At 48.3% G+C, this 24,934-nt stretch overlaps 2 protein-coding genes across 2 annotated transcripts in view; one reads left to right on the top strand and one right to left on the bottom strand.

Moving 5' to 3' along the window:
• The window catches only part of LOC8027032 (rho GTPase-activating protein 44), a 110,253-nt gene extending 87,493 nt beyond the window's left edge, over window positions 1–22,760 (bottom strand). Inside the window, exon 1 of the mRNA XM_040214559.2 lies at window positions 22,412–22,760. Coding sequence (XP_040070493.1) covers window positions 22,412–22,464 — 53 coding nt within the window. The 5' untranslated portion in view covers window positions 22,465–22,760. The remainder of the gene's footprint in view (window positions 1–22,411) is intronic.
• Window positions 22,761–23,004: 244 nt separating this feature from the next.
• Window positions 23,005–24,934, top strand: part of LOC8027031 (ribosome biogenesis regulatory protein homolog) — a 29,154-nt gene continuing 27,224 nt past the window's right edge. Inside the window, exons 1-4 of the mRNA XM_029983250.3 lie at window positions 23,005–23,176; window positions 23,326–23,401; window positions 23,486–23,524; window positions 23,639–23,677. Coding sequence (XP_029839110.1) covers window positions 23,025–23,176; window positions 23,326–23,401; window positions 23,486–23,524; window positions 23,639–23,677 — 306 coding nt within the window. The 5' untranslated portion in view covers window positions 23,005–23,024. The remainder of the gene's footprint in view (window positions 23,177–23,325; window positions 23,402–23,485; window positions 23,525–23,638; window positions 23,678–24,934) is intronic.

Below are 24,934 nucleotides of genomic sequence, written 5' to 3'. Positions count from 1 at the left end.
CGACCTTGGCGGGTAGACATACCGACGGCCGCGGCCAACGTCCCAGCCTGCCAGAGCGATAAACTAAAACACTTGCGAAACCCAGATCGCCACTCACATGGTCGACTGTGCGTCGGACATTCACAGCCCGCTGCCAAAACCGGTCGCGATGCCAGAACCACTGAAAACTTCCTTCTACGTCCGTTTATCATGGACCCGCGTGGGCTGTTGTTGCTTACATAAGGCGACAATGAGGAAATAGGCTCACACCACGCGTGCATTACGCACTCGTATACATTAAAATACCCACGTCCGCTTCATTTGTTTATTCTAAGATCCGCGCATTCGCCAATGGTGCCACTTCCGTGGTGCAGAACGCCAGGAGCTCTCCAATCGAATTAATGCCACGGGAGTGTCGCTTCGCGTGACTTCAATAGTCACGTGTCACGTTCCCAGCGTTGAAATCACCGGGATTGCTCGTAGGACATCCCCCGGGCTCCGCCCGAACACGAAAAGGAGCATGCTGTCTCATACAGCCACGAAACGTCGAAAAACGAGAGCGGGCATATCTCGGTGCTTCGAACCCGAAACGAGCTAGCAATATTATTAACACCTCAGTCTCGTCTCATCTTACTACTCGTATAGCCTCGGAAAACGCAGTCAATCCCATCGAATATTATCTGGGCACGGCGGATTATTACGCCGACCCTCTAGTCCCGGATCCGATTGATCTGAAGCCATAGTAGCCAACCACCTGCGAGACTATGGGTACAACATCAAAGTTCACGAGCGCACGCGGACAAATCTCGAACCAATATAAATAAACTAAGGATCCCTACTAATCAACTATGAGACAACAGAAGTAATTAAAAAAAAATACTCGTGACAACATCTCGAGGTTTAGAGGAGGGTTAAACGCTGTGAGCACCAGATCTCAAACCGTTATGAATAAAATCGGGCATCGTGTCATCAGGAGTGCGTGCATATACACGCGTGCTGGAGATGCCGCATCGGAAAGAGACGCCCATCTCATCCGTAGAGCCGCGCACTTATACCTCGGCGCAATAAGGCTCTTACAAACGCGCAACTAATTAACCGTCAAAAGCAAAACACGAACAAATTATATCTAAAACTAAAGAGAGAAGAAGAAAAAAAAGAAGACGAGATTCGAGAAGTAGGGTGAAGCGTAAAGCGGAAGTATCCTGACAGGCGATCGCAACCTAACTGCCAAACCTCCGCACCAATCACGTCGGCCGAGGAGCCAGCAAGCGCCACCAAAGAAAGAGTCCCGGATGAAAAAGGCACGCACGCACGCACGAACCAACATCGGCAACCCGGAAGCGGCGGAGATCGAGGCGACCGACCACACTGCACTCTTTCTTCCCCGCGACCATGCACACGTGCACACACACACACGTGCACACACGCGAGCAATCAAGAACACGCCCGCTGCCGCTCAACAACGGATCGGGGACAGGCAGAATAGGAGGAACGCCGGCGCGTCGGTGGTCTCCTTGCGCGCATGCAGCCAGCTCGCAAGGCGCCCAGGCGTATATCGCAGACAACCAACATCTCGTGTCTCGTGAAAGCGGACGATGAGGTTGACGGCGAATAATGTATCGTGGCGGTACGTTATTCGGTATTTACGGATAAAAAAGAGCTAGCGCTATTACAGCTAGTTTGGGTACCGTTCGCCTCGCCGCGGCGACTACACCAGGGGCTCAGACGCCAAGCGAGAAAGTCGGCGATCTCGCCCCCCCCCCCCCCCCACACACACAAAAATAAAAGATATATGACAAATCGTTACGCAACCGAGTTACACACGTGAAACGTACTCTAGCAGCAGAAACGTTTAGCGATCCTCGCACGGCGCTTTCCCTCGTTGCGCACAGGTGGTCGAGCTCCTTCCTCCTCGCCCACCCTTCGGGACACGTGACCTCCCCCCTTAACCAATCAGCATCGAGCTTCGCGGCCACGCTTATCAGGCTTCACGGAATGCTGAACGACTAGCCAAAGAACGTTACGCGTTAAAAAAATCGTAGTCATCGAAAGACTGCGTTCAAATGGTCGTTCCTGTCGTGGCGAGCGCACCGCCATCACATTATCCTTCCGCAGCCAATAACAGTGCGCGATTAGCCGATAAGAACACCGAAGAACAAGTAAGCCACGCCCTTTTTTCAATCACGCGATAAAAAAGACGCCACAAGAGAACGAACCACGAGATGGCGCCACCGAGCTCCCAACCCAAACGTCTCACGTGCATCCACTTGCGTAACCGTCTCGCTTTCGTTCAAAGACCGAATGAGACGGATGAGACGCTGGAAATGCAAATAGATCCGGACTGTCCAAACGCACACGAAGCAGACGGTGGCTGGGCGTCCAACGCGTAAACACACGACCGTTTCGGAACCCACCCACGGACGCAACAGAGTGCCTCCAGACTGCGGCACGCCGTAAATCTCAGTAAGTAGATGGATGGATGCGCCCGAAGCCAAAAGCTGAGTAACTGAACCGTATGCTATGGAGAAATCGACAAGGAATGCATAAACCGCTTCCCGGTAAACAGTCGCGCCGTCGCGGTAACCGAAGCCTCGACGAATTGCATTTTTGTGCTGTAAAGATCAGTTTTTCACTTGTTCTTCGATCGAACCACCCACGTTTTAAACGCAGAAAAATATCGCTGCCAAGTCTCGCAAAAACTACTTTACGCAGCGCATAAAACATCCGCAAAACATTCTTTCTTGCTTGACAACGCGCGTCTATTTATTTACGCGTATTGAGTCGTCAAAACTGATTTATTTATTAGTAAGCAAAGGTTTAAGAAGATGTGTCAAAGGGTGGTTAGAATAGCCTGACTGGGCCCCATTTGTCTATACCCGCGAGTGCACAAAGAAAAACATATAAAAGTCGCGGCATAGCGTAAACACTAACATACACACGCACACACAGGTAAATATTCAATAGCGATCGACTATACAGGGTGTCACAAAAGAAAATTTACAGTGTTTTTTTTTTTTTTTTTCACCGCAAAAATAAACTAGGCATTGCCGGACGCTCATTTTCCGTCCAAAGGTAGCGCTAGAGGTCACAACCAGGTGCCAAAGTTTGAGCCCGATCCGATACCTAGCTTATTCAAAAGTTACAAAAGATTTTCTGAAAATTTCAATGGAACAATGGAGCCCATTTTTTGGCCCGTTTTCGGTTTCTGGTGCCATAGAGCCGCATGTATTCGAAAACTCCGTCGGCCGCCATTTTCCCAATGAAATTTTCAGAAAATTAGTTATAACTTTTGATTAAGGTGTCGGATCGGGCTGAAACTTTGGCATCTGGTTGTGACCTCTAGCGCTACCTCTGGGCGGAGAATGAGCGTTCGGCGATGCCTAGTTTATTTTTGCGGTGAAAAAAACCCTGTAAATTTTCTTTCGTCACACCCTGTACTTCGTCTGCCCTTAGGGCCTTAGCATGCATGAACTATTGTTAGCCGCGCACGCTCAAAACGCGAGCTATTTGTTTTGGATGAAGCCTCGGCGGCTGGAGCGCTCGTGCAGAGTGCACTAAAGGCAGTCAACAAGGCTATCCGCTCACGCTCGCACATCCTTCCCAGTTATCCATGCTAAGACGAGACGAGTATAAAGCCCAATAACAGTTTTAACACGCCAGAGTAAGTTCACTATGTTACGTTAGAGCTAATGGCGAATTCCACTGGTCGTTTTGGAGCGCGCCGGTATCAGATATAGACGCTTTCAGCGAGTCAGTTACTGGAGCTGCCACCAGTCGGCGCACCCTTCGCGCGCTTTCCGGGCCGCCATAGCCGACCTTCAGTTCCTCGCCGTTGCTCCGCGTTGTGTGCTGCAGAGGCCACTACCGGAGCTTCGCTTTCGTGTTCATTTGCGTTGAAATCTTGCACGCTTGCACGCGTTGAAATCTTGCACTTTCTTTGGGTCTTTTCGCTATTTAGAACTTTCATTTAATCATTTGATATTTATATTTCGACATAGCTCTTGTATTTTCTTATTTATGGAATGGAATCGGACAGCGAATGGGTCGACGATACTTATGAGGCTTCAATGACCATGTAAGTTCATCCCATTCTTACGCTTTTGTCGCTAATAAAGGGCAGTCAACACTATTGCGACATATGTAAATTGCAACTGACGCAGTAAGGCTATCGCAGTCGTGCTTCTCGCTGCATGTGCGCGCTCGTTTCCGTAAAGCCGACCCGCATGTCAGCGATTTAGCGTGCGACGAGACGAGCGACGGAGATTTTTTTTTTATTTACAAATATTGTCGTCTGTTGCATCGCTCGTTTTTTTGGGGGTTTTTAGAAAACGTCGCTCACCGTCTTGGTCGCTTGCTCCGTCACTTCCATGCGGTTTGCCTCGTCGCGCGACTGACTGAGCGACAGCAAAGCGGGTCGCCGTCGCTTATCTGGTCGCTCGCCAAATCACTTACATGCGGTTTATACTCAATTAATTTCCATGTACACAGCAATGAACCACTGGCGCCTCGATATTAAGTATAAACCGCGTGCAAGCGATTCGGCGAGCAACGAGACAAGCTACGGTGACCCCCTTCGCTGTCGCTCGGGCAGTCGCGCGACGAGGCCAACCGCATGGAAGCGACGGGAGCAAGCGACCAAGACGGTGAGCGACGTTTTCTAAAAACCCAAAAAACCGAGCGATGCAACAGGCGACAGTGAGAAATCTTCGTCGCTGACTCTCGTCGTTGTCGCCGTCGCTCGTCTCGTCGCACGCTAAATCCCTTACATGCGGGTCGGCTTTACGGAAACAAGCGCGCTCATGCAGCGAGAAGCACGACTGGATAGCCTTACTGCGTCAGTTGAAATTTGCATATGTCGCAATGGTGTTGACTGCCTTTATTAGCGAGAAAAACGTTAGAATGGGATGAACTTACATGGTCTCTGAAGCCATAATCGTGTATCGTCGATCCGTTCGCCGTCCGATTCCATTTCATAAATAAGAAAATACAAGAGATATGTTAAAATATAGATATCAAATGATTAAATGAAAGCCCGAAATATCGAAAAGACCTAAAGAAAACACACGATTTCAACGCGGAACGTAAAAGAGCGCGAAAACAAAGCTCCGGTAGGGGCCGGTGCAGCACACAACGCGGAGGAACGGCGAGAAACTGAAGGGCGGCTATGGCGGCAGGGTCACGTGACGCCAAGATGGCGGCGCCCATGACATGTTGCCTGAAAGGGTCTATAGACCGCATCCGAGATCGAGCACGCTATCCGAACGGAGTACCTCCGGATCCCCTGTGGAACATGACCACTCCTCCGGGATCGGCGGCGGAGCACGTGGAGCGAAAGCTCGCGCTGCAATCCAATCCAATCCATGCCAGTTTCGATCTGGATTGAGCATCGGCGCGACGTCGTGTCCGCACTATACTGCGTGGTAAAGACATGGCGACGAGACGTTTTGGTAACGCCACCTCGCGGGCGCCCTCCAGTGACGCAGCTAATAAGATGTGAGCAGACGATGTGCTATGTCAAAGCATGGAGTTGCGATGTTAATTCAAATCTATGCCGATTAAAAACGGCTTATTTATTAAACAAACGCGTATAACGTTTTTTGTGAGTGATTTGTCCAATGAATAACAGCGCCTCGGAGTTGCTTTTTTATATCAGAAATCCTCTCAAAATGATCAAAAACAAGCCTGGAGCTTCACATTATAGCTTGCGCGGTGGGAGTCAGGGCTAATCACAGCCTCCCTGGTTCTTGTTTTTCCGGATCTGTGGAGGCAGCTGTAGAAAAAAGTTAGCATTAACTAGAGTAAATGACGAGCTGCCTTCTTAGCTGTGCACGCGCGCACAGTTGTGTTGCAGAGCGCCGCACACTTGTTTCAGCTACACTGAGCTTGCCGATACCGACGCTTCTATCCAAGTGTGACGCGACAGTTGCTCCCGAGCAAATGCTCGTCAGCAACTGACATTTAGCTGCTCCGCATCGAGTACGTGGCAAAGACGTTTGCCAGATCGCGACTTCTCTTCGAAAGAAAAGCAGAAATTCTCATAAATTCTTAAGTTGTCGGTCATGGCCAGCAAATTCAGGCGATTCATTAATTTGTCCTATCCAATAGTAACTAAGAATTGTTCACAAATCTAAAAATCGGTCCCTGAGAAGCGCATCACGCATCATACGGATTTGGGCCCTCAAAAATTAAACATACGAATGGTAATTATTCATAGCAGGTGTATTCCTCATTTTTTGGGATGCTCGTCACCTGATTTGCTAGGTTTAAGACTTCGATCGCGAGGGGGTCTAGCACCTTTCGCGTCGACCCGGTGAACAAGCGGGGATTGAATTAAAACGACTCCGGAGGCCCAGTACCGCTTCTTCCTGCCAGTTATTTTGAGGAAATCTTAGTTTACTGGTTTACAAAATTCAAAAAGGAATCAACTAGGAACTAAGAAGAGACCAGCACTCACACAATACATTACAACCAACTGGATGCAACGAGTTGCTTTCACTGAAGCGTTTACTGCACACGCGAGAGGTTCTCGAACTTCGCTTTTCTATTTTCAATTTGATGAGACCAGGGATGGGCAAAATACTTGCAAATATGTATCGAAACACAAATACAAAATACTTCGTCAAAAATGTATTTAACTACAAGTCTAATTATCATTTCCAAAAAAACATTTAACTACAAGATACAAATACAACCAAATGTATTTGGTCTCCTCCAAATACATTCCTCAAAATTTGCCTCAGGAACTTCAGGGTACCTGCAACGAGTTTCTGGGTATCTCATTTTAATTTTGCATCGCACACTCGGGAGTTAGTGTGCGAGGCTCTAGTAACGTAATAGAAATATAATCACAAATAAATGTAATCAGCTTGGACGCAATAGGTGAAAAAAGTACAGAGCTTCAAGCAGCTGTTTTTTTTTTTGTTTTTTTTTTTTTTTCGATTACATTTTGGTGTAGACCAGGGGTGGCCAGGCTAACCAGGCCTGAGAGCCGCCAACAAAACCACGAAACTTCAAGAGCCGCAAGGGGGGGGGGGGGGGGGGGGGGGGGGGGGCAAACTTTTGTCCGAGCAATAAGCGAGTCCAACTACTTTCACTCTATCCGAGTTAAAAGCAGCCTAATTGTACGTAAGATAGCAGTACCACAAGACTGCCAAACCGCTACCTGTCTTTCGATTTAAAAAGCGTTCCATTTCTCTGTTTGGGGAAGTGCTCGTGTGACCGGGAGTTGGATAGGGGGGGGGGGGGGGGGGGGAGGGGAGGGAGCTGCGAGCCGCACTTTAACACGCGAAGAGCCTCGCGAGCCGCAGCTTGGCCACCCCTGGTATAGACCAACAGAGAACCGAGACGACCAAGACGCGCAGCACTAGCTAGTGAATTTTTTATTGTTGCAACTCGCACCAGTTACGAAAATCTGGACGACCCGCGCATTTAGAATGTTCCGGGCAAAAATATGGATGGAAATCAGGCTGGAAAGCATCACAAGTTGTCACAGGCACTTATTTAGCCAGTCTGCCTGTGAACGTCGATTTCGTCACTATCCTTGCCCTGGACTAGCACCGTAATCACAAAGTCACTAAACGCTTGTGCTTGATTGAGAGACACTGCATTCGGTGCAGAACGTAGTTTTCTTCCTGCTCTGGACAGTGAGAATAAATTTGAGGGTTGTATTTTCGCCCACAAAATTGTATTTATTAACAATTGTATTTGAAATACCCACGTTTTAGTATTTAAATACACACGTCAAATACCTTACCCAATTTGTAATTAGATACAAATGCAAAATACACCAAGAATTTGAAATACGTATTTCAAATACTTGTATTTGAAATACTGCCCATCCCTGGATGAGACGTTCATTTCTTAGTTGTATTTTGTCCGAAACGTTCATTTCTCAGTTTTATTTTGTCGGAGCCATAACCAAAAAAAATTCACCTTATTCGCCACGGTAAACGTTGTAGTGGGATAAAGCGTCGGATATTCTATTTTCACCGTCCAACTTTTTGTACTGGGGTAAAGAATAGAGCACCACCATTCGAGCGCTTCGACGCCTCAGCACCAAAAGTGTTTGTTTGCCACGTGCAATTTCGAGCTTTGGTAAAATGTCCTATACTACAAACATCACTTCAGCAAATTCAACAAAACGCGTGAAACAGGCTTTGCCGCGCATCACCCAAACAGCGCATGAAGCGAGCTGACGAGCCGAGGCATCCAAGATCTGCGCCGTCTGTCCCACTCCGTCCTACCCGTGACGTCACAAACGATGACGATAATGATGGCTAGACAAGCGCCCCATAAGCTCGCACACGCCGCCAATAGTACTGCACCGGCTAAATTTATCACATTCAGCGAGCGCCTAACGATGTCGGCATACTCTGGACAACTAACCTCAAGCTGTTTGTGTGTGTGTGCGAGTGTGTGAGGCAATGTAAAATAGCGTATGCAGTCCCCACGCAATGTCCCAAATGCGAATAAATTCCGCATAGCGGCCAAAGCAATCAAACACGCCCTTGCCACCCTCCCCCGCGCAGCAGACGGCGCGGTATCGACGGGCACAAGCTGACGCACGCGACCGACCGTCTCGCAAACGAGCGCCCCGCATCACCAACGGCGACGACGACACGGATCCCACGACGAAGCGACGCGGCCGGCGTGTGTGTGTGTCGCCTCCCCCGCAGAGCCCTTGATCTTGTTTCCCGGGCGGTTCTTCTTCCTCGGTAATGGAAACTCGGTTCGTCTCTCCTCCCGGCCGCGTGGGGGGGACACCGGCGAAGCAAGCCGCCGCCGCCGCCAGTGGGACGACAAGGGGGCGACGCCGTCGTCGGCTTTGGTAAAGCTCCCACGATACGTCAGCACGCGTGTGTCAGCACGTGGCCAACAACCCCCGCCTGCCTGCTTCGTTACACGCACGTGCTGTCAAAGATATGGAGGCCCCCGCATATCTCCTTTGGTCGGCGTTGAAATCTCAGCTGAGCTGATACAGTTCTATTTGGACGAGGACTCGGTTTCAAAAGTCCACTATACGGCGGACAATGCAGCTTGGACTGAACTTCGTGCGATGGCCGGCATGGAAACCTCAGTTCAACGGGCGTATCTCTTCTTGACTGAAGCCTCCGGTCGGCTTCAGAAGCCCGATATGGCTGACAGTCTAGCGCGGGCTAAAGTCGCAGCTTTATGTAGTTTAAAGCTGTTGATGTAACCTAAGCGTGAAACACGTGTGAGCGAAAATCGCGTCGCATCGCACCGCCGCGCGGCGTAACTAGTTGAAACCACCAATGAAATGAGAGCAACGGTTGCCATGGTTACGCCACGCAGCGGCGGACACGATTTTTGCTCACGCGTGTTTCACGCTTTAGTGTTCAACGTGGTTAGGGTAATTTAATCATCTTTATTGCATTATTTTTTTTTTTTTTTTTTTAGGGGGGGGGGGGGGGGGATACATTTGGAGGACACGCAGGGGGGCTCTTCAGCCCGCCGTCAGACTGCGAAAACCTGACGAGCAGGGTCGGAACATCCAGATGTCATGGCCCTGCTCGTTCCTTCTCGTGCTCATGAATAGCTTTCGCCTCTGCAATGATGCGCAGTATACATTTATCAAAAAGGGGAACAAGAAAATTGGAACACGCAGATTTGCATCTGCATGTCCACATGCCAAAGCCAACAACAAAAAACATTTTTTTTTTTTTTTTGGTTTGGGTTAGAGAACCATGAATCGGATCGCAAAGGTGTGCGAAAAGTATCCGCGGCGCTATGATGCACGGCAGACTGCGTCGAAGGAACCTTCATCGGCTTCTTTCTTTTAATTTTTGTTTCTAGAAAAAGAGCAAAAAAAAAAAGGCGAGAGAAACTGCGCGGAAATTTGTACCAACCTTAAAAAAAAAAAAAGAAAAAAAAAAACACTCTTTTCTAGTTTTTCGAGTCGGTCTTTTCACAGAGCGGTCAACAGCCGCCAACTCCCGCCACGGGACCGATCGACTCTCTTCGGTCGAATCGAAAATCGTACACAAACCCGGATCCGTCATAAACTCGGTTCAGTACACAACTTTTTTTTTTTTCTTTTCTTTTTTTTTTTTTAATTCAGGAAGAAAGAAAAAAATTCGCCATTCGCCATCTTTTAAATTTCATATTTTCAAAAACAAGTATGAAAAACAAAATCTAAAAAAAAAAAATGCATCTCAATGAATAACCGACTTGCTCCAACCCATTTAGAAGAATATTTTCTTTCGAGCTTCCACGCCAATCTCCCCTGCAGAAAGCGCAGCATGCAGCCTTGGCTAACGTCGGCCTTCGCGGCGATTACGGACCGCGATACAGCGAGAGCAAAACTGGACACATTGCATTTTCTTTTTTTTTTTTTTTTTTTTTTTTGCACGGCGCTCGAGCCTTGAAACCTATACCTAACGCTGGTCTACGCGAGGATGTTCTAGCCCTACACTCAAGTTTCGCATCGAATCCGACCGCAGCCACCCTGACGGATACAATCAAACATAGCCCCAAAAGTGCACCGTCACGGCGGTCATCGTCTTTGTGCACGCACACTGATTGCGACTTGGATGGATAGATGGATGGATGTTAATGGCTATACCCCTTGTAACGGACGGTAGCTTGAGCCACCTAGCCTAATCCTCAACTTTTTTTTTTTCAACCCAAGTATATATATTTAGTTGCATGACGTAAATGCTTTAATATGGCACCATTTCGAGAGCCCACGGACACACACATACACACGCATGCCATAAAAAAGAAGCGACGGAAAGAAACTTCCGCGAGAAAGCGAAGAGCAGCGCTCCGAAGAGATGAAAATCGCCTCCGTGATCCGAATGCGCGGCGACAAATCGCCGGCGCGTGTGAACGGCCCCAAAGCCGTTGTTGCGCAACCAAGGCGCGTCGCAAAGCACACCAGCTGTCGGCGGGCACTCCGCTCACTGGCATACAAACGATCGACGACGCGTCGGACGAGGGTTTAACGACTCCAACAAGACACATCCACGCGCGAGGTGTACGGCACGGAAAAGAGACGCAACGGAATACCTCTACTCCAACAGGTGCATGTCTCGGCAGTGACAATGTTGCAAAGCGATTTGTAAAGGCAAGGAAATGTGTTCCGCAATCAATTTTTTTTTTTTTTTTGCAAAATATGCACAATGACGGATGCATGCAAACGGCCAAACCTTTTCACTGTTGCTTTGAATTTAGAGATACTAAATAGTCTCTTGGAAAAATGAAGGCCAGAGTACTCAGAAAAAGTAGTTCGTTCCGGCAGCTCAAAAAGGCATTCAAGTACCCCTTACTTTCTATAATTAGTGTGGCACACTGTCGTCTGCTATCAGCGCCTTAGCGCTATGTTGGAGGCATTCGACGTCTTATTGAGGCAATAGTAGTGGTGCCGTAGAGTCCATAGACCCGTTTCTGTATAACCATATTTCAGAATGCTCTCTCGTCCAAAGGGGTTCTTCACCTGACACGAAGTGCAATCCACAAACCTATAGTTGGTGTACAGAGCGTTTCTGTCGAAATCCTAGAGTTAACATAATAACCTAAGTGAAAGGTCCCACGCAATCGGCCGCTTCGGAGCGACGGGGCATAGAAGCAGCAAAACATCACCTGTAAGATCTATACCTTCGTATTCTCTATCCTACTTCGTAGAAAAACACCGAAAGTTGACAAGCGCTCGAGCGACTTCAAACTTGTCCCGGCCAAACAAGGAGAACTTTGCCTAACCCTTCGTCTGGTCCCTTTCTCTGCTTTATGTGTCGCTTTCTATCTCGTTCTTTCTCTCGGAACCGGAGATGTTATAGACCCCAGGATCGGCCACGCTCTGCTGCAGTCTGTTAACCGCCTGGTCGAGGTTGTGCCGGCCTATCCGTGGGAGCCATTCATCACGCCCGCGAACCGACTTGACGCGCGTCACCTTGTCCTGATTCCTAATGATTTCCAGAATTCTAGAAAAAACGGATATCGCTGACCGTAGCTCCGTTGTCGACGACGCTTACGGCCGGAACAATTATTTACGGCGAAAGTGGCCATTTTTAAACCTCGAGTGAGCGGACAAACTACAGTGTGCGCACACGGCCACGCAAAAGCACACAAAAAACACAGCATAACAGCGACGAATGCCTCCAACATGGATTCCGGCGGGTTCCGGTGAGATTTACGAAGCGGTGTAGTGCTTTGCATCATGGTCTCGTGCAAGAACACTATGCAGAGAGCAAGTCGTCTGCTTCTCGCCCAGGGGTTGCGGTGACGTCACAACGACGCCGAGTTCTGATTGGCTACGATTGGAAGGAGAGTGGGTATACATCAATGCTATATGCCTCAAAATCTACCCACTGTTGTTTTTTTTGTTTTTTTAATCAACTAATAAGGGCTCGGCGTTCTCACATCAACGCAACCCCTGTGCAAAAAGCAGACGAACTTGCGCTCCTTATTGTTGACCCGTAAGTGATGAAGCCACAACATGGCGCTCCGCTCCGAACAAACCGTTGCTCGGGTCTTTGCTATGGACGGACCAATGCATATAGAAGCTCGACGTGAGGTTAGAAATTGGATGATAAAAAAATTTAATACATTTCCGTAAGCATTCTGACCTTTTAATACCTAATCGTGAAGACTTTCCCCATCGTCTCAGTCTCATAAAGCGATGATAAAAGCCCGTAATAAAAAATGCAAAACCGGTTCTGCCTCACCAGCAGACGACACAATGGCTTCGCGGGTTCCGTGGTTCCTCCAGACGGAGTACACGACCGCGTTGAATGAGGCTGCTGACGATCGGCGAAACTTCTCTTCTCGGGGTCAACTGTCTGCGGGATTTCGGAAGCGAAGAGCGCCCGTGCACAGCTTTGATCCACGATCGAGGTGCGCGAACGCCTTCCCATGGAGCTCGCTCCGAAAACATGCGAGGTGAAAACACGGTGAAGCCGTGAAGTGTATCAAGGTCGAAGTGCAGGTCAGCACATGTTTCAAGGTTTTCTGACAGCACGGTTGCTTCGGCGCACGTCTGTGTGATCAAACAAACAGTCCGTAACATAAATATATATTGTGGCAGATGCAAACGGATCGACAAGCGTGCAACAGAAAATAAAGATTGAATCGGCGAACCTGTGCCTAGAAACAAAAGAGAAGATGAGCGTCGACGGTGGCAGCAGCGAGCGACGATACGTCGGCGTGACAGCTGGTTGTGAGTCGACGAAGTAGCGCTCGGCTCCATCACATTCGGCATCTCGAGTATTCGACCTAGAATGTTCGTTGATGAGCTAAGGCGAGACTGACTGGGCAAGGTCATTTTGACCTCCTTATCTATTACACTCGGGGTAGGGAGTAAACTGAAATCTTCTACAGGTACGGAAAAAGCGTTCCTTCTCAGTCATGCACGCTTGGGGTATCACTTAGAACTGAAGAATCAGTAGGTTCATATCTCAGTTTGATGGTTACAAAGCAGGTACGAAATACACACCCATATTGCGAGCCTAAAAAACGAACTTTGGGGTCTCGAACCGCTCACGTTAGAGTCAAAATAATTTCACTTGCATAACAATGCACATTTAGGTGCAAATCAGAAAGAGGGTCCGACGCTGCTTTGATATCATGTGCTAAAAAGATGCTTTTCTCGCTGTATTCTTCGCAGATCTCCATACATAACGGGCGGTGTAGCTGCTTGCGCCTCCTAGCCTAGAAACCAGAAGTACGATTCATCCCCAACAGTCTGCAAACACAAGTCACCCCCAATATCCATGGTTCGAATGTGCCGCGTGCCAAGTTTCCTCCCTGAACTCACTGCCACGCGGCCTTCTAAGCACGGATCAGGGGTGAGTCGCGTTCGAATCTCTATGCAGACTGTCTTTTGTATGATGTATAACTAGTGTGGGCACTAGTTATATACATCATACAAAAGACAGTCTGCATAGAGATTCGAACGCGACTCAACGCCTGATCCGTGCTTCGAAGGCCGCGTGGCAGTGAGTTCAGGGAGGAAACTTGGCTGTAGTGTTTCCCAAAAATTGTAAGGCAAATCGGTGACTTATAAAATGTTGCGAAGCACATCGGTGACTTAAAAAAAAAAAAAAAAAAAAAAGTCGCATCACTGGCAGAGATACAGGCACGCCATCTCATCGCCGAAGATCGCGACGCCGACGACAACAGGTGCTCGCGAGAAACAATAGACCGCCGGAGACGTGGGTGTCTTCCTCGTCATGTAGTACGGGGCGACGAGATGCGCGCGCGCAATTCGAAGCCGCTATTATCTGACACGGGCTCGATTCGCCGATTGGAATCTCGCAGAGTGAGATAAGAAAAGAAAGAGAAATCGACGGCTCTGGAGCGTAACCTGCGGGCCATTGTTTCAATCTCAATGTCGCGCCGTGCGTCACGTCGGATGCTAAGCGAGCAGAAGGGATTAAATACCGTCTGGAAGCGATGGGGCGAAGAGAACCCGGGATCAGAACCAGCGGCTATTAAGAACTGAAGTCGGATAAAGTGTTCGTCATGGGAGCGTATATACGAACCACGTGGGGAAGGGAAATCCGGGTCCAGGAAAGTTTAACTTGCACAAAAGTTGGATAGGATTGTTATGGCTACGGCGAAACGACTTTATGTCGCTGTTGCCTGCGCGCCGTTCAACTTGTCTAAACAGTTGACGTGTTTACGAAATATGGCAAGAATGTTTATGGAACTAAATACCATGCACCTTTACTTCACCGATATAAAATCACGAGCTATCATAACAGAGAACCCTATGCGTTAGATTACTGCTCCTCGTACTCTGCGTGTCGGAATTTCTGTCGGGCACTCTTTCGTAATGCGGATGCTGGCTTTTCCGAGGCAGTGCTCCGCCCGCCAGCCTTCGGGCCCTAGTCCATCGCAGGGTGCGTTGGACTCGGATGCGGAAAACTTGCAGCGTCGTGTGAAAAATCACAAAAACTCACTCACAGCAAAAAAAAAAAAAAAAGAAGGAAATTAAGTTGACGCATGGCCACCGGAAAGGATAGTCACTAAAGAGTCATTAGGGAGTTTTCGTAGACCGCGTTTCCCCCTCCGCTACGTCCTCCGGAACGAAGAAGCCGCTACTGCGCATGCGCGCCGATAGCCTTGATTATAGAGTCCCTGGTATCGTAGCGGGTTGCGGAGAGAGTTGCAGGACAGCGGAAACGATCTACGAAAACTCCCTATTACGGTTTTCGGGAGTTACCGAATGCATCCAAAAATGTTCACTAAATAATATTAATTCTTTGTTTTTTTGTTTTTTAACGACCTGGGGAACAATGCTGGCACCCCAAAAACCTATCGCTCCCTTTATTCCAACGTTTCTCTCTATACGCCGGATCAGCCCCGCTTACGAAAAGGAACTGTTGCTATACAGGAACCGACATGTCCGCGTAACACGTCATACAGTGAAACGCAGTAAGTCGTGTAACGCGCAGCAGGTCACACGCAAACGCGAATGGTCGCGCAACCAAGCTGATACCCGGTGTATACAGTACCTCCAACCTATACTTGATCAACAATCGTCACAAGACCGGTTGCTTTTTATGCGAGGGTTTCATTAATATTACATAAAAGACCAGGCTCGTCCTTTTCCACTCCAAACGTCATCACACTATAGTGGATCCACGCAGCGCTGCCTATACGGAGCGCAAGTCCGACTGGTACTACTTGCACAGTGGTGGCGATGACGTCAGAACGGTGGGTAGGCCTTGAGGTACCCAGTATGAAGGACTACCAACTATCCTTTCAATCCAAGCCAATCAGAGCTCAGTGTCGTTCTGACGTCACCGCCACTCCTACGCAAAGAAGCAGACGAACTGGCGCTCCGCGTAGCTCGCCTCAGCGTCGCCGCCAGTGTGCCTTGCAGCGTCTCGGAACGCTAGCACGCGTCGGCCGCCTTGCGGCGTATACTATCGTCAAACTGCAGCGTGTTTGCCGCTTGGAGCGGGTCGGTCGGGGATCCCCAAACGATGACGTCATACAGAGAGGCCTTTCTACTAGCTGGTATTTGGTTTTACCAGCCAAATGACGGTGGGTAATACAATAGGTATGCGATGATAATAATAATAAATAATGCTTATTTTCCGTCAAGCCAGTCAATGACGGAAGGAGACCGAGGAAAAAAGCTGCATGATGCAGCTTGACAAACTTTCGGTCTTTTTTCTTTTCTTTTTTTGGTTCCTAATATGTTAAATATCTTATTGAAAAAAAAAATGAAAAAAAGATGTTATAAATCCTACCTTTATTCGAGCGCTTGAAGGGGAATTCGGATGTCACCCGTCAACGCCGCAGAATGGCGCCACAAATGAGGAAAAAGTTACCTTTAATAATATATATATATATATATATAATGCATTGGCTAGGTAGCCGCCCAATAGAAAGAGTTCAGTCGTACTCATCCACCCCTTTGGTACGACACTCGGTGAGCACGAAACAAGTTTCAATCCTGACAAAAATATAATTCACAAAAACGATCTCCTCCAACTATGAAAGCGATGTAGATCGTAGTTCACTTATCACGCCAACTTAACCCCGAAATACATAAAAAGAAAGAAACAAGAAAGGAACACCAAAAGTTAACGTGTCCCAGCGATCGAATCATTATATCAAAGAAGAAAACAAATTTTACCGCGACTAATGGATCGATGAGAAAGGGCTGGTAGCGGGCGACATGTGCGGCTGCGCCCAGTAATTAAAACGCTGCGAAGCAAAGCACTGGCCCCGTTTGTACGTTTTTACTCGTTCCATAAGTTAAAAAAAAAAAAAATCTTTTTTTTTTTAGATGCTTGTGCAGAACTAATCTACCCTTGGTATACAGTTCTAACAGCATAGCCCGAAAACATAAGCTGCTCGTTGCATTGTCTATATCTGAGTAGCTTTCGAATAAAGCTCTGTCATTACAAATGTCTACGGTCCACGCCGATCGAAACTTAACTAGCTCATTCCGTCGCCTTCAAGCCGGGTGTTGCTTAAATAGGAAATAAATAGCCGTGGAGCAAATTATATTTAAAAAGAAAGACCATTTTTACGTCATTTGTTCGAAGTTTCCAAGCGTAATCCCCTGAAACAAAAACAATTGTAGTAAAAGTAAAAGTTAGGAAAGATGAACCAGTTGACAATTCCGAACAGTTGTGAGATTTAATTGATAAAAAAAAAAGGAAAAACTACATGCGAAACTAGCGCGAGTCTGCAAAGCTAGTGTAGATATGTGCAAGTCGGCAAAGAAGTATACGAAACTAGTATAACCGTTAGTACGCGAAGCTAGTGTAAGTGTGAGTTTAATAAGCTAGAGAGAGCGTTTTGGGCGAGGCAAGTGTGAGTAAATTGCCTGTTGGCGCTACTTTATTATATTTTGACAAAAAAATTACTACACACAAAAAACTTTAAAACACCAGACAAAAAAAATGACAGATAGTATTCGTTGTGCTTTTCGTTGCGGCTTTTTGTTTTCATCTTAATTTCTCGATGTGGTTATGACAAATGGAAACAACCGCACCCCCAAGAACCGTTACGACCGAAAAGAACACGACGCAATTACACAGCCTTGGCTTTCTTGAACGCAGCTGCCCAAAACAAACACTCCCTCCGACGTTAGCCGCTGCAACGAGTGCTAGTCGATCCAGTTCCCTTATCAAATTATGCATCCTATAAAAAATATAACAAATAAATTACGGTGGTGCGGCGGAAATGAAACCGGCTACCGACCGCGGCGTATTAATCTCCATTAGCCCAACTCCCCAAGAGTTACCACTCAGACGTAGCGGCGTAACCCAGAACGCCAATTAAAGAAGAAAATAAAAATAATAATAATAATCAATCCCGCAAAGAAACACGTGACCCAATCGAGGTGGACGTCGGTAAACCACTTCGAGGCCGACGAACCCGTCGACGAAAACGAAAAACGGCCCCCGCCCAAATCCTCGTCAAAGCCGGGAAACAAGGTCAAAGCCAATGACAAGCCAACAAACGGGGGACCACCAAGCGCTTACAAACGATCGTCGCGACGTGCGAATGAAACTGCGCGGTGACGATTGCGTCGACAGCCGAGACGCCCGGCAGACGCTGCACAGTTACACCGCAGCGTTTCAATCTACTGGATTCGCGCGTCCCGGTAACGGCACCGTGACGTCAGGTGACGTCACGACATCACGTGACGCCACGTCACACGACGTCGAAAATTTTCCGCTAAATTTAACGACAATATGTTGACGTCATGTAGCTTGACGTCACGTGACACGACGACGACGCGACACTCCCGCTAAATTGTGCGGCAAAACTTGTTCCGCTAAACTTAGCGGGTCACGTAGTAGACGTACACTGAAACACGCGTTGGATCCGCTGCGAAACCCAGTCGATAACTGCCATCGCCGTGAAAACAACGCGAGAGTAATTTGTTCACGAGTCGCAGGTGTGGCGGAAAAACGAGACAACCCCACGGCCAGACCTTTCGCATCTACGTCGGCACGAACATCTCTGCGGCCCCGCCGCCGCGGAGTCATTATTAAGGTGCAGGAAGGTCAGGAGACTGGCAACCCCGAGGAACCTTCGAGCAGCCGGCGACGCAAAAGAAAAAAGCGTCGCGTACACTTTCCTTTTCTGTTTGTGACGTCTACTCGAAGCAACATGCAATCCCAAACAAAAACATGGCGGAGTACAGATCCAGCTAATTCGCATGCGCGCTGTCTCGTCAACAGAGAGTTTTCGTAGATCGTTTCCGCTGTCCCGGAACGCTCTCCGCCAACCCGCTACGATATCCTGAACTCTACAGTCAAAGCCATCGCCGCGCAGGCGCAGTAGCGGCTTCTTCTTTGCGGACGGCTTAGCGGAGGGGGAAACGCCGTCTACGAAAACTCCCTATTATCAAATGGTGACGGCAAGACTATCGTCACCGCATCGCTACGTCCGTACTCTCTGCACAAGAACCACTACGTTGACCAGCAATACTAGGGAGTTTTCGTAGACCGCGCTGCCCCCTCCGCTAAGCGTTCCGCAACGAAGAAGTTGCTACTGCGCCTGCGCGTCGATAGCCTTGACTGTGGAGTTCCCGCTATCGTAGCGGGTTGCGAAGGGCCTTGCGGGACGGCGAAAACGATCTACGAAAACTCCCTATTAATAGAATTTAAACGAACGCGGATACGACAACACGGCGTAATGCACGTTACGCAATAGGGCCCTACAGTGTGTTCTGTTGCTGCCACATCAACTAAAGCGCAACATTGGTCACATGAAAGCACAAACATGGCGGATTTCATGATGCGCAAACGCAGAACGTTATGGGGGACGCAAAGCTACAAATCGCTCATATACAGACAACAGTCTCAAAGCACGAACCCTGACAGAAGAATACCACCCACCCAAAAAAAAACTTCCTCATATTCATGTCTGCCTACTTATGTTCTTCCTTCATCAAAACCAAACAAAAATGTCCACCAGGCACAAGACGGCTTTCTCGGATCAAAACATGGACGCACACGCGGCACGAAAGCCAGGGTACACCACCGTCGCCCCCATAAAACGGCTATAAATAAGAGTGTCCCCGCTCTCCCAAACGCTGTCCATTAGGGTCACCCTTTCCGCGCTCCTCCTTGTCGCTCCAGCCAATCGGCATCGCAGCCATCAAAGCACCAAACGCACATGAGCAGGCATGCAAAGCCAGCGACCAAGCGCCCGGTGCGCAACACCTATTGGCCCTCTCCTCCCCCCCCCCCCCCCCCCACCATCTTTCACAACGCTTAGAAGAAGAGAGAAGCAGGCATGCAATCCACGGAATAGAAACGCCTCATCTAGGAACCTCTCGGCGTGAATCGCATTAGCGACCCGTACAAGAACCACGTAGAGCAAGCGTGCATACCGGCAGCGAGAAGTCTGCCAGAAGAGAACGCAACAATTGTCTGTAATACGTGTGAATTCTGGCTTGTTGTTTCAATGCTTTGCCCTCGTCCAAAGATCACACTTAGAAGCATATGTTGGAAGCTATTTTGGATGCAAGCGGCAACGGGTCAAAAAGCATTCCACATGTGGACGTATCTCAATGTATACAAAAGATAGCAACGATGGCTCACAGAACGATGCCCTCGAGCGAGTTTGAAAAACATGATGGAACTAGAGTTCCTATCGACGCCTATGTTATTATTGCATTTGGGTCATTGAACCATACATGCCAAAGGAAGAGTGAAAAAAAAAAAAGTAACGTTTTTCTCAAATTTTCGCTACTTTTTCTCGGAACGACTAAAATGATTTGATAACTTCAACTCTTAACCGCCTAAACCTTGCAGCTATAGACAGTTGTAGGTCGAGACCTGCAGGAAAAGCTCCTCCCAGAAGGCCTTCACTCTTTCCACCTTAGCAGAGCAAACGCCGGAGAGGAGGCGGAGTTAATAAAAACTGAGTGCACTGGTAAGGTTTATTACACGAACGAATAAAGTAGATAAGACGGTGCACAAAACACATCTTTTAAAAAAAAGTGCCGTGGCCTGTGCTCCTTCCTACGTGTTTATTATTTCGCGTGTAGAGAAGGTAAGCGGAGAGAAGCAAACCATCAATTACAGAGCGCATAAAGCTTTGTAGGAGCGAGACTGTAATCGATTGCATGCAACGCCATAGTTGAGAAACTACGAAGTAAATTGCTAATTTCAGCGCACTGCATGGTGCCCTTGATAAAAAAGTAAATAAATAAGTAAATAAACGCTTGCCCGGCAGCTCCCAGATAGGGTAGGCAACACCTTGGCTAATTTGGGGGGAAAAAATGGAAGAGCAGTGCTCACTGCCCGCAGCCACAATCATTTCTTATCTGCTAGGAGGGCAGTGCACATGTTCCTAAAGATTACCCCAGGAGCGGCAATGGGCACTCAGATTTCCGACAAGGCGAACCCTGCTCGGCTACCCCCCATCAGCTCATCCGCGATAACAGAAAAGGGGCGGAACGGGAACTACGTGGCTGGCTTTTTCCTGCGGGCACGCAACTTACAGGGTGCTCGTCTCTAAACCTACTGGGATTTGCGACGCAGCAAATACTGCCCACACGATGTAACTATCTCCACCTGCGGTCGAAGAGGTCATGTGATCCTCCCAACGTCATACAAACATTTGATAGCTTTTTTTTTTCGCTTTTTAAACGGGATAACCGGTGTTAAGCAGGTACAGAGAACGACAATCGTACCCAAAAACCCCTCGGGAACCCTGAGCATTCACGAATATACACCGCTCAAGTGTGCGAAGTGCCCGACTCCTCGGCTTCCCCTTGCCTACTCCTTGTAGTAGCCCCTGTCTGCCCTTACCCTCCACCATTGGGTTCTTGCGCGGTTCACCTCTGGAGGTCCTTCCCCAAGGCCGACCACCAACCAGACCACTAACCACACATACATACACCCGTTTCGCAGCTCACTTGTGGACGAGCCGAAAACACGATGAACCCAGCTTCTGCGTCATTTACCCCCCCCCCCCCCCCCCCGCATAAATAAACAAGCAAACATTTAACAAATAATCCTACCCATCACACACACAAAAAAAAAAAAAGAAAAGAAACATAAATGGCTGCACATTTAGGCCGAGCTGCCCTGGCGTGTCCCACTCAAAAAGGTCCCCCAGATCGAGCAAAATCACTACAACAAACACGAAGGCCCCCCCCCCCCCCCCCCCTTTTTTTTTTTTTTACCAAAACAATGGCATCACGTGACGAGAGTGTCGTTCGCTTCGCCGCACAAAAAGTGTGCCGCTGCCACAGCACGCCAATGTGCGGCACGCACGTATGCAGACGAAATCGGAATACTTTCCCATGCAACTGGCACGGCGCTGATTTGCAAGCGGAATCCGTCGATGTGTCAGGCAAGCGTCTGGGTGTGACGAATCCCCGCAGACGCACTTGTTACGCAAGCAAACGCAAAGACACGAAAAAGAGAATAAGGATAACCAAACACTCCCACAGCACGGACTCGTCGTAGGCCACTACGCTCATTTCAGGAATATGCCGGAACTACCGGATATGATCAGCCCCGCGATCGTTGTATGCGCGATAGCCTGCCTTTACTTGCTTCAGCCGACCATGTTTTTGTGTATCCGTGTTTCTGTATGGCCTTACGCGATCCGGACAGAGCACAGATCGAACTTGCAGCGCAACAAAATGCACCCATGCGTATCGCCGCAACGATCTCGCCCCACGGACAATACTCATTGTACCCCCACCAGGACGTAAAAGTTGATTGAATTTCCATATTTCGAACGTTTTCACGCAACAAAGGCGTTTTTACTTTTTCTTCGGTTGCGCTTAGAAGACCGAGCTCAGGGTTGGCTCCCAGCGCAGTCTTTTAGCCCCGAAAATGCACGCACTCGGAGCTTAGACCACGGTTTTGGGACGCGCGAAATGCGTCGCGTAAGTTCTTCGAGCTGAGAAAACACCTTTGGCCTTGATCAACTAATGCTATTACGTTTCGAAAGTGAAAATGTGCGCCCCTCTTACCTGAGCAAGGTTTGATCGGCGAGCTGCTTGACTCGGAGGATTTGCTTCTTCATGATGCAGACAAAAAACGATGGCCTCCGAGGAGGCTAAACCAAGGAACGAACCGCGGGCTTGGGGTGGGGACACAGTATCACCGCATTATCCACGATTATCCACCACGCAGGATTCAGCCGTGGCTCGTCGAAAATCCACAAACGCTCGGAAACGGCAGCATACCACAACAACCCATGACACGGGAATCGGCGGCAGCCGGAATGTCGCCGGTGGAGAGAAAGCGAAGCTCTCAGCGACGCTCGGATTGGTCGGCGCCAGCAGACGTAGCCAATCACAGACCTGTTACGCAAAGTGCAGCAGTCAGTTTGATTGGTAGTAAATGCACGCTAAACCGCCCGACTTCGCTGGGGCCCTAGCGGTGAGTACTAAAAAATGTTTTCTTTGTTCGTGGTGTGTGTAGGTGTTTTTATAATAAAACATAGCAAATATATAAAATTTACTTTAGGATATGTCTTTTTTAAAATAAAAAATTTATATTAGCCTAAAATTTAGAGGTAGAGTTTGTTAAGTTTAGCCTTTTTTGGCTCTACGTTGCAAACCCTGCCTGTACCTTTCCAAGATGGCCGCCCTCGCAGAGAAGATTTTGCTCGAGGCTGCCGAAAAAGATGCATTATATAAGCCAACTTACGTCGAAAAAGATTTGGATCTGGCTTTCGATTTGGGTACCCTCTTAGCCACGGATCCAAACCCTTTGGATGCGCAGAAACTTAGGTGAGTCGCCTACTTTGACGAAGTAAACACCTGTCACGTGTTGTCCCAACAACGCAGTGTGTTTTGCGCGGCAGTATCTTGTAGTTCGCCTTGTATGCAACTGCTGATTCTTTTAAATTTTGTTTCTCCGATCGCTCTGCGGAGTCTAGGTCCGAAAGCAGAGAAGAGTATTTGACAGAACTGGCGAGGGGTAACACTCAGTTGCTGATCAACAAGCTGTTTGAGGTATTGCTCGCACTTTTTCCTTGTCAAAGTCGGTTCACAGTACGAAATCGCGCTTAATTTCCGTGCGATGTATTTTCTCTGCAGCTTCCTACAGAACGGGTGGAGGATGTCATTGTCGCGAAGGTTCGTGTTTTGTTGCTTTTCTCTTCATATTGGTGCATGGTGGCTGCGTGGTTTGCCACCCCCTGTGGATTCGTTACTGGTTGTCAAAGCCTATGGGGATTTCTTTCCTCACAGTTGCCCGACGGTACAACTAGACTTCCAAGAGAAAAACCGGTGAGTGATAAAAAAAAAAAAAACTAAAAAAAACAGGGAACCTTAACGCTAGAACCACTCAACATCTGAGTTTTTTTTTATTTTTAAAGTAATCATTTGGTATTAGGCCTTCAAAGAAATTTGTAGAAAAAAAATGACCGCATCTCCACGTGGTGACTGACGTTGATTGGGGCGAAGCTCTGGTGGTGCTTGTCTGCGTAGACGCCGAGCCGCAGCATGCCGAACCTTTCATTCATTTTCGTCCATGTCAGAAAGAGAATGTGTGCTTAATATACTTAATATACACCAGCTGAACAACCCAAGCACACAAATGTAAGAAGGACGAGAGAGACGCATTCAACCGCTGGACTACCAACTGAAATTTAATGAAACACTTCATCTTCATCGACAGGCTAGGATCAATCATACCTAGCTTGCCTCACTTCTTCCTCTTTTTCCTCATTATTAAACTAAGGCATCCTCCTCGTCTGTCTACTTGTGGGCGGTACTTCCCCTCGCAAGAACGTTCTCTCTTCTCTGGTTAAGGTCACAGAGGGTGAACTAACACACATGTCCCCTTTCTCTTGTATGTTTAAAGCTTCTAAAACCTCGCGTGCAAACCGGTTTCGATGGTGCCCCATGACGGTAACTTTGTCTAGGTTCGCCTTGCACTTGCAGTCGCGGCAATGTAGGGCTAAGTGACCTGCTGCCGTCAAGGTCTTCAAGCTATTGGCATGTTCCCGGGTCCTATCATTTATACACCGCCCGGTTTGGCCGATGTAACAGCGGCCGCATGTCAGGGGTATGTGGTATATAACCTCCTTGTCGCACTGGGCATAAACCGTCCTGTGATTGGTGCCACAAACCTTGCCGTTGCTGGTTTGCCCTTGATTAACCCTGCGGCACAACGAATAGGCCTTATTGGGCGCCGAACACAGCACTTGTACCTCATGTCGATTGGCCATCTTTTTTAACCTATGCGTAATCCCATGAATATATGGAACAACCACAAACGGTCTTCTTTTCTTCTTTGGCTGTGTGGAAGGGTCGTTGCGTCCGCAAGTCGTCTTGATGGTGCGGCAAATTCTTTCGCACACGGAGGCAATTACATGTCGCGGGTAGCCCGCGTCTTCGAGTCTGGATATTTGCATCTCAAAACTTCGGGAGAGCTGATGCTCACAGGATTTCTTCAGGCTAGAAAACAGGGCTGTGAAAGCTACCGCCTGCTTGACAGTTTTTGAATTCTGCGACGAGAAGGGGAGAAACCCTTTCCCTGAA

The sequence above is a fragment of the Ixodes scapularis genome, unplaced genomic scaffold (genome assembly GCF_016920785.2).
Source record: "Ixodes scapularis isolate PalLabHiFi unplaced genomic scaffold, ASM1692078v2 PGA_scaffold6__148_contigs__length_123643588, whole genome shotgun sequence".
Classification (NCBI taxonomy): Eukaryota; Metazoa; Arthropoda; class Arachnida; order Ixodida; family Ixodidae; genus Ixodes; species Ixodes scapularis.
Note: the sequence above shows the minus strand (reverse complement) of the source record. Positions and strands in the feature narration are given on the sequence as shown.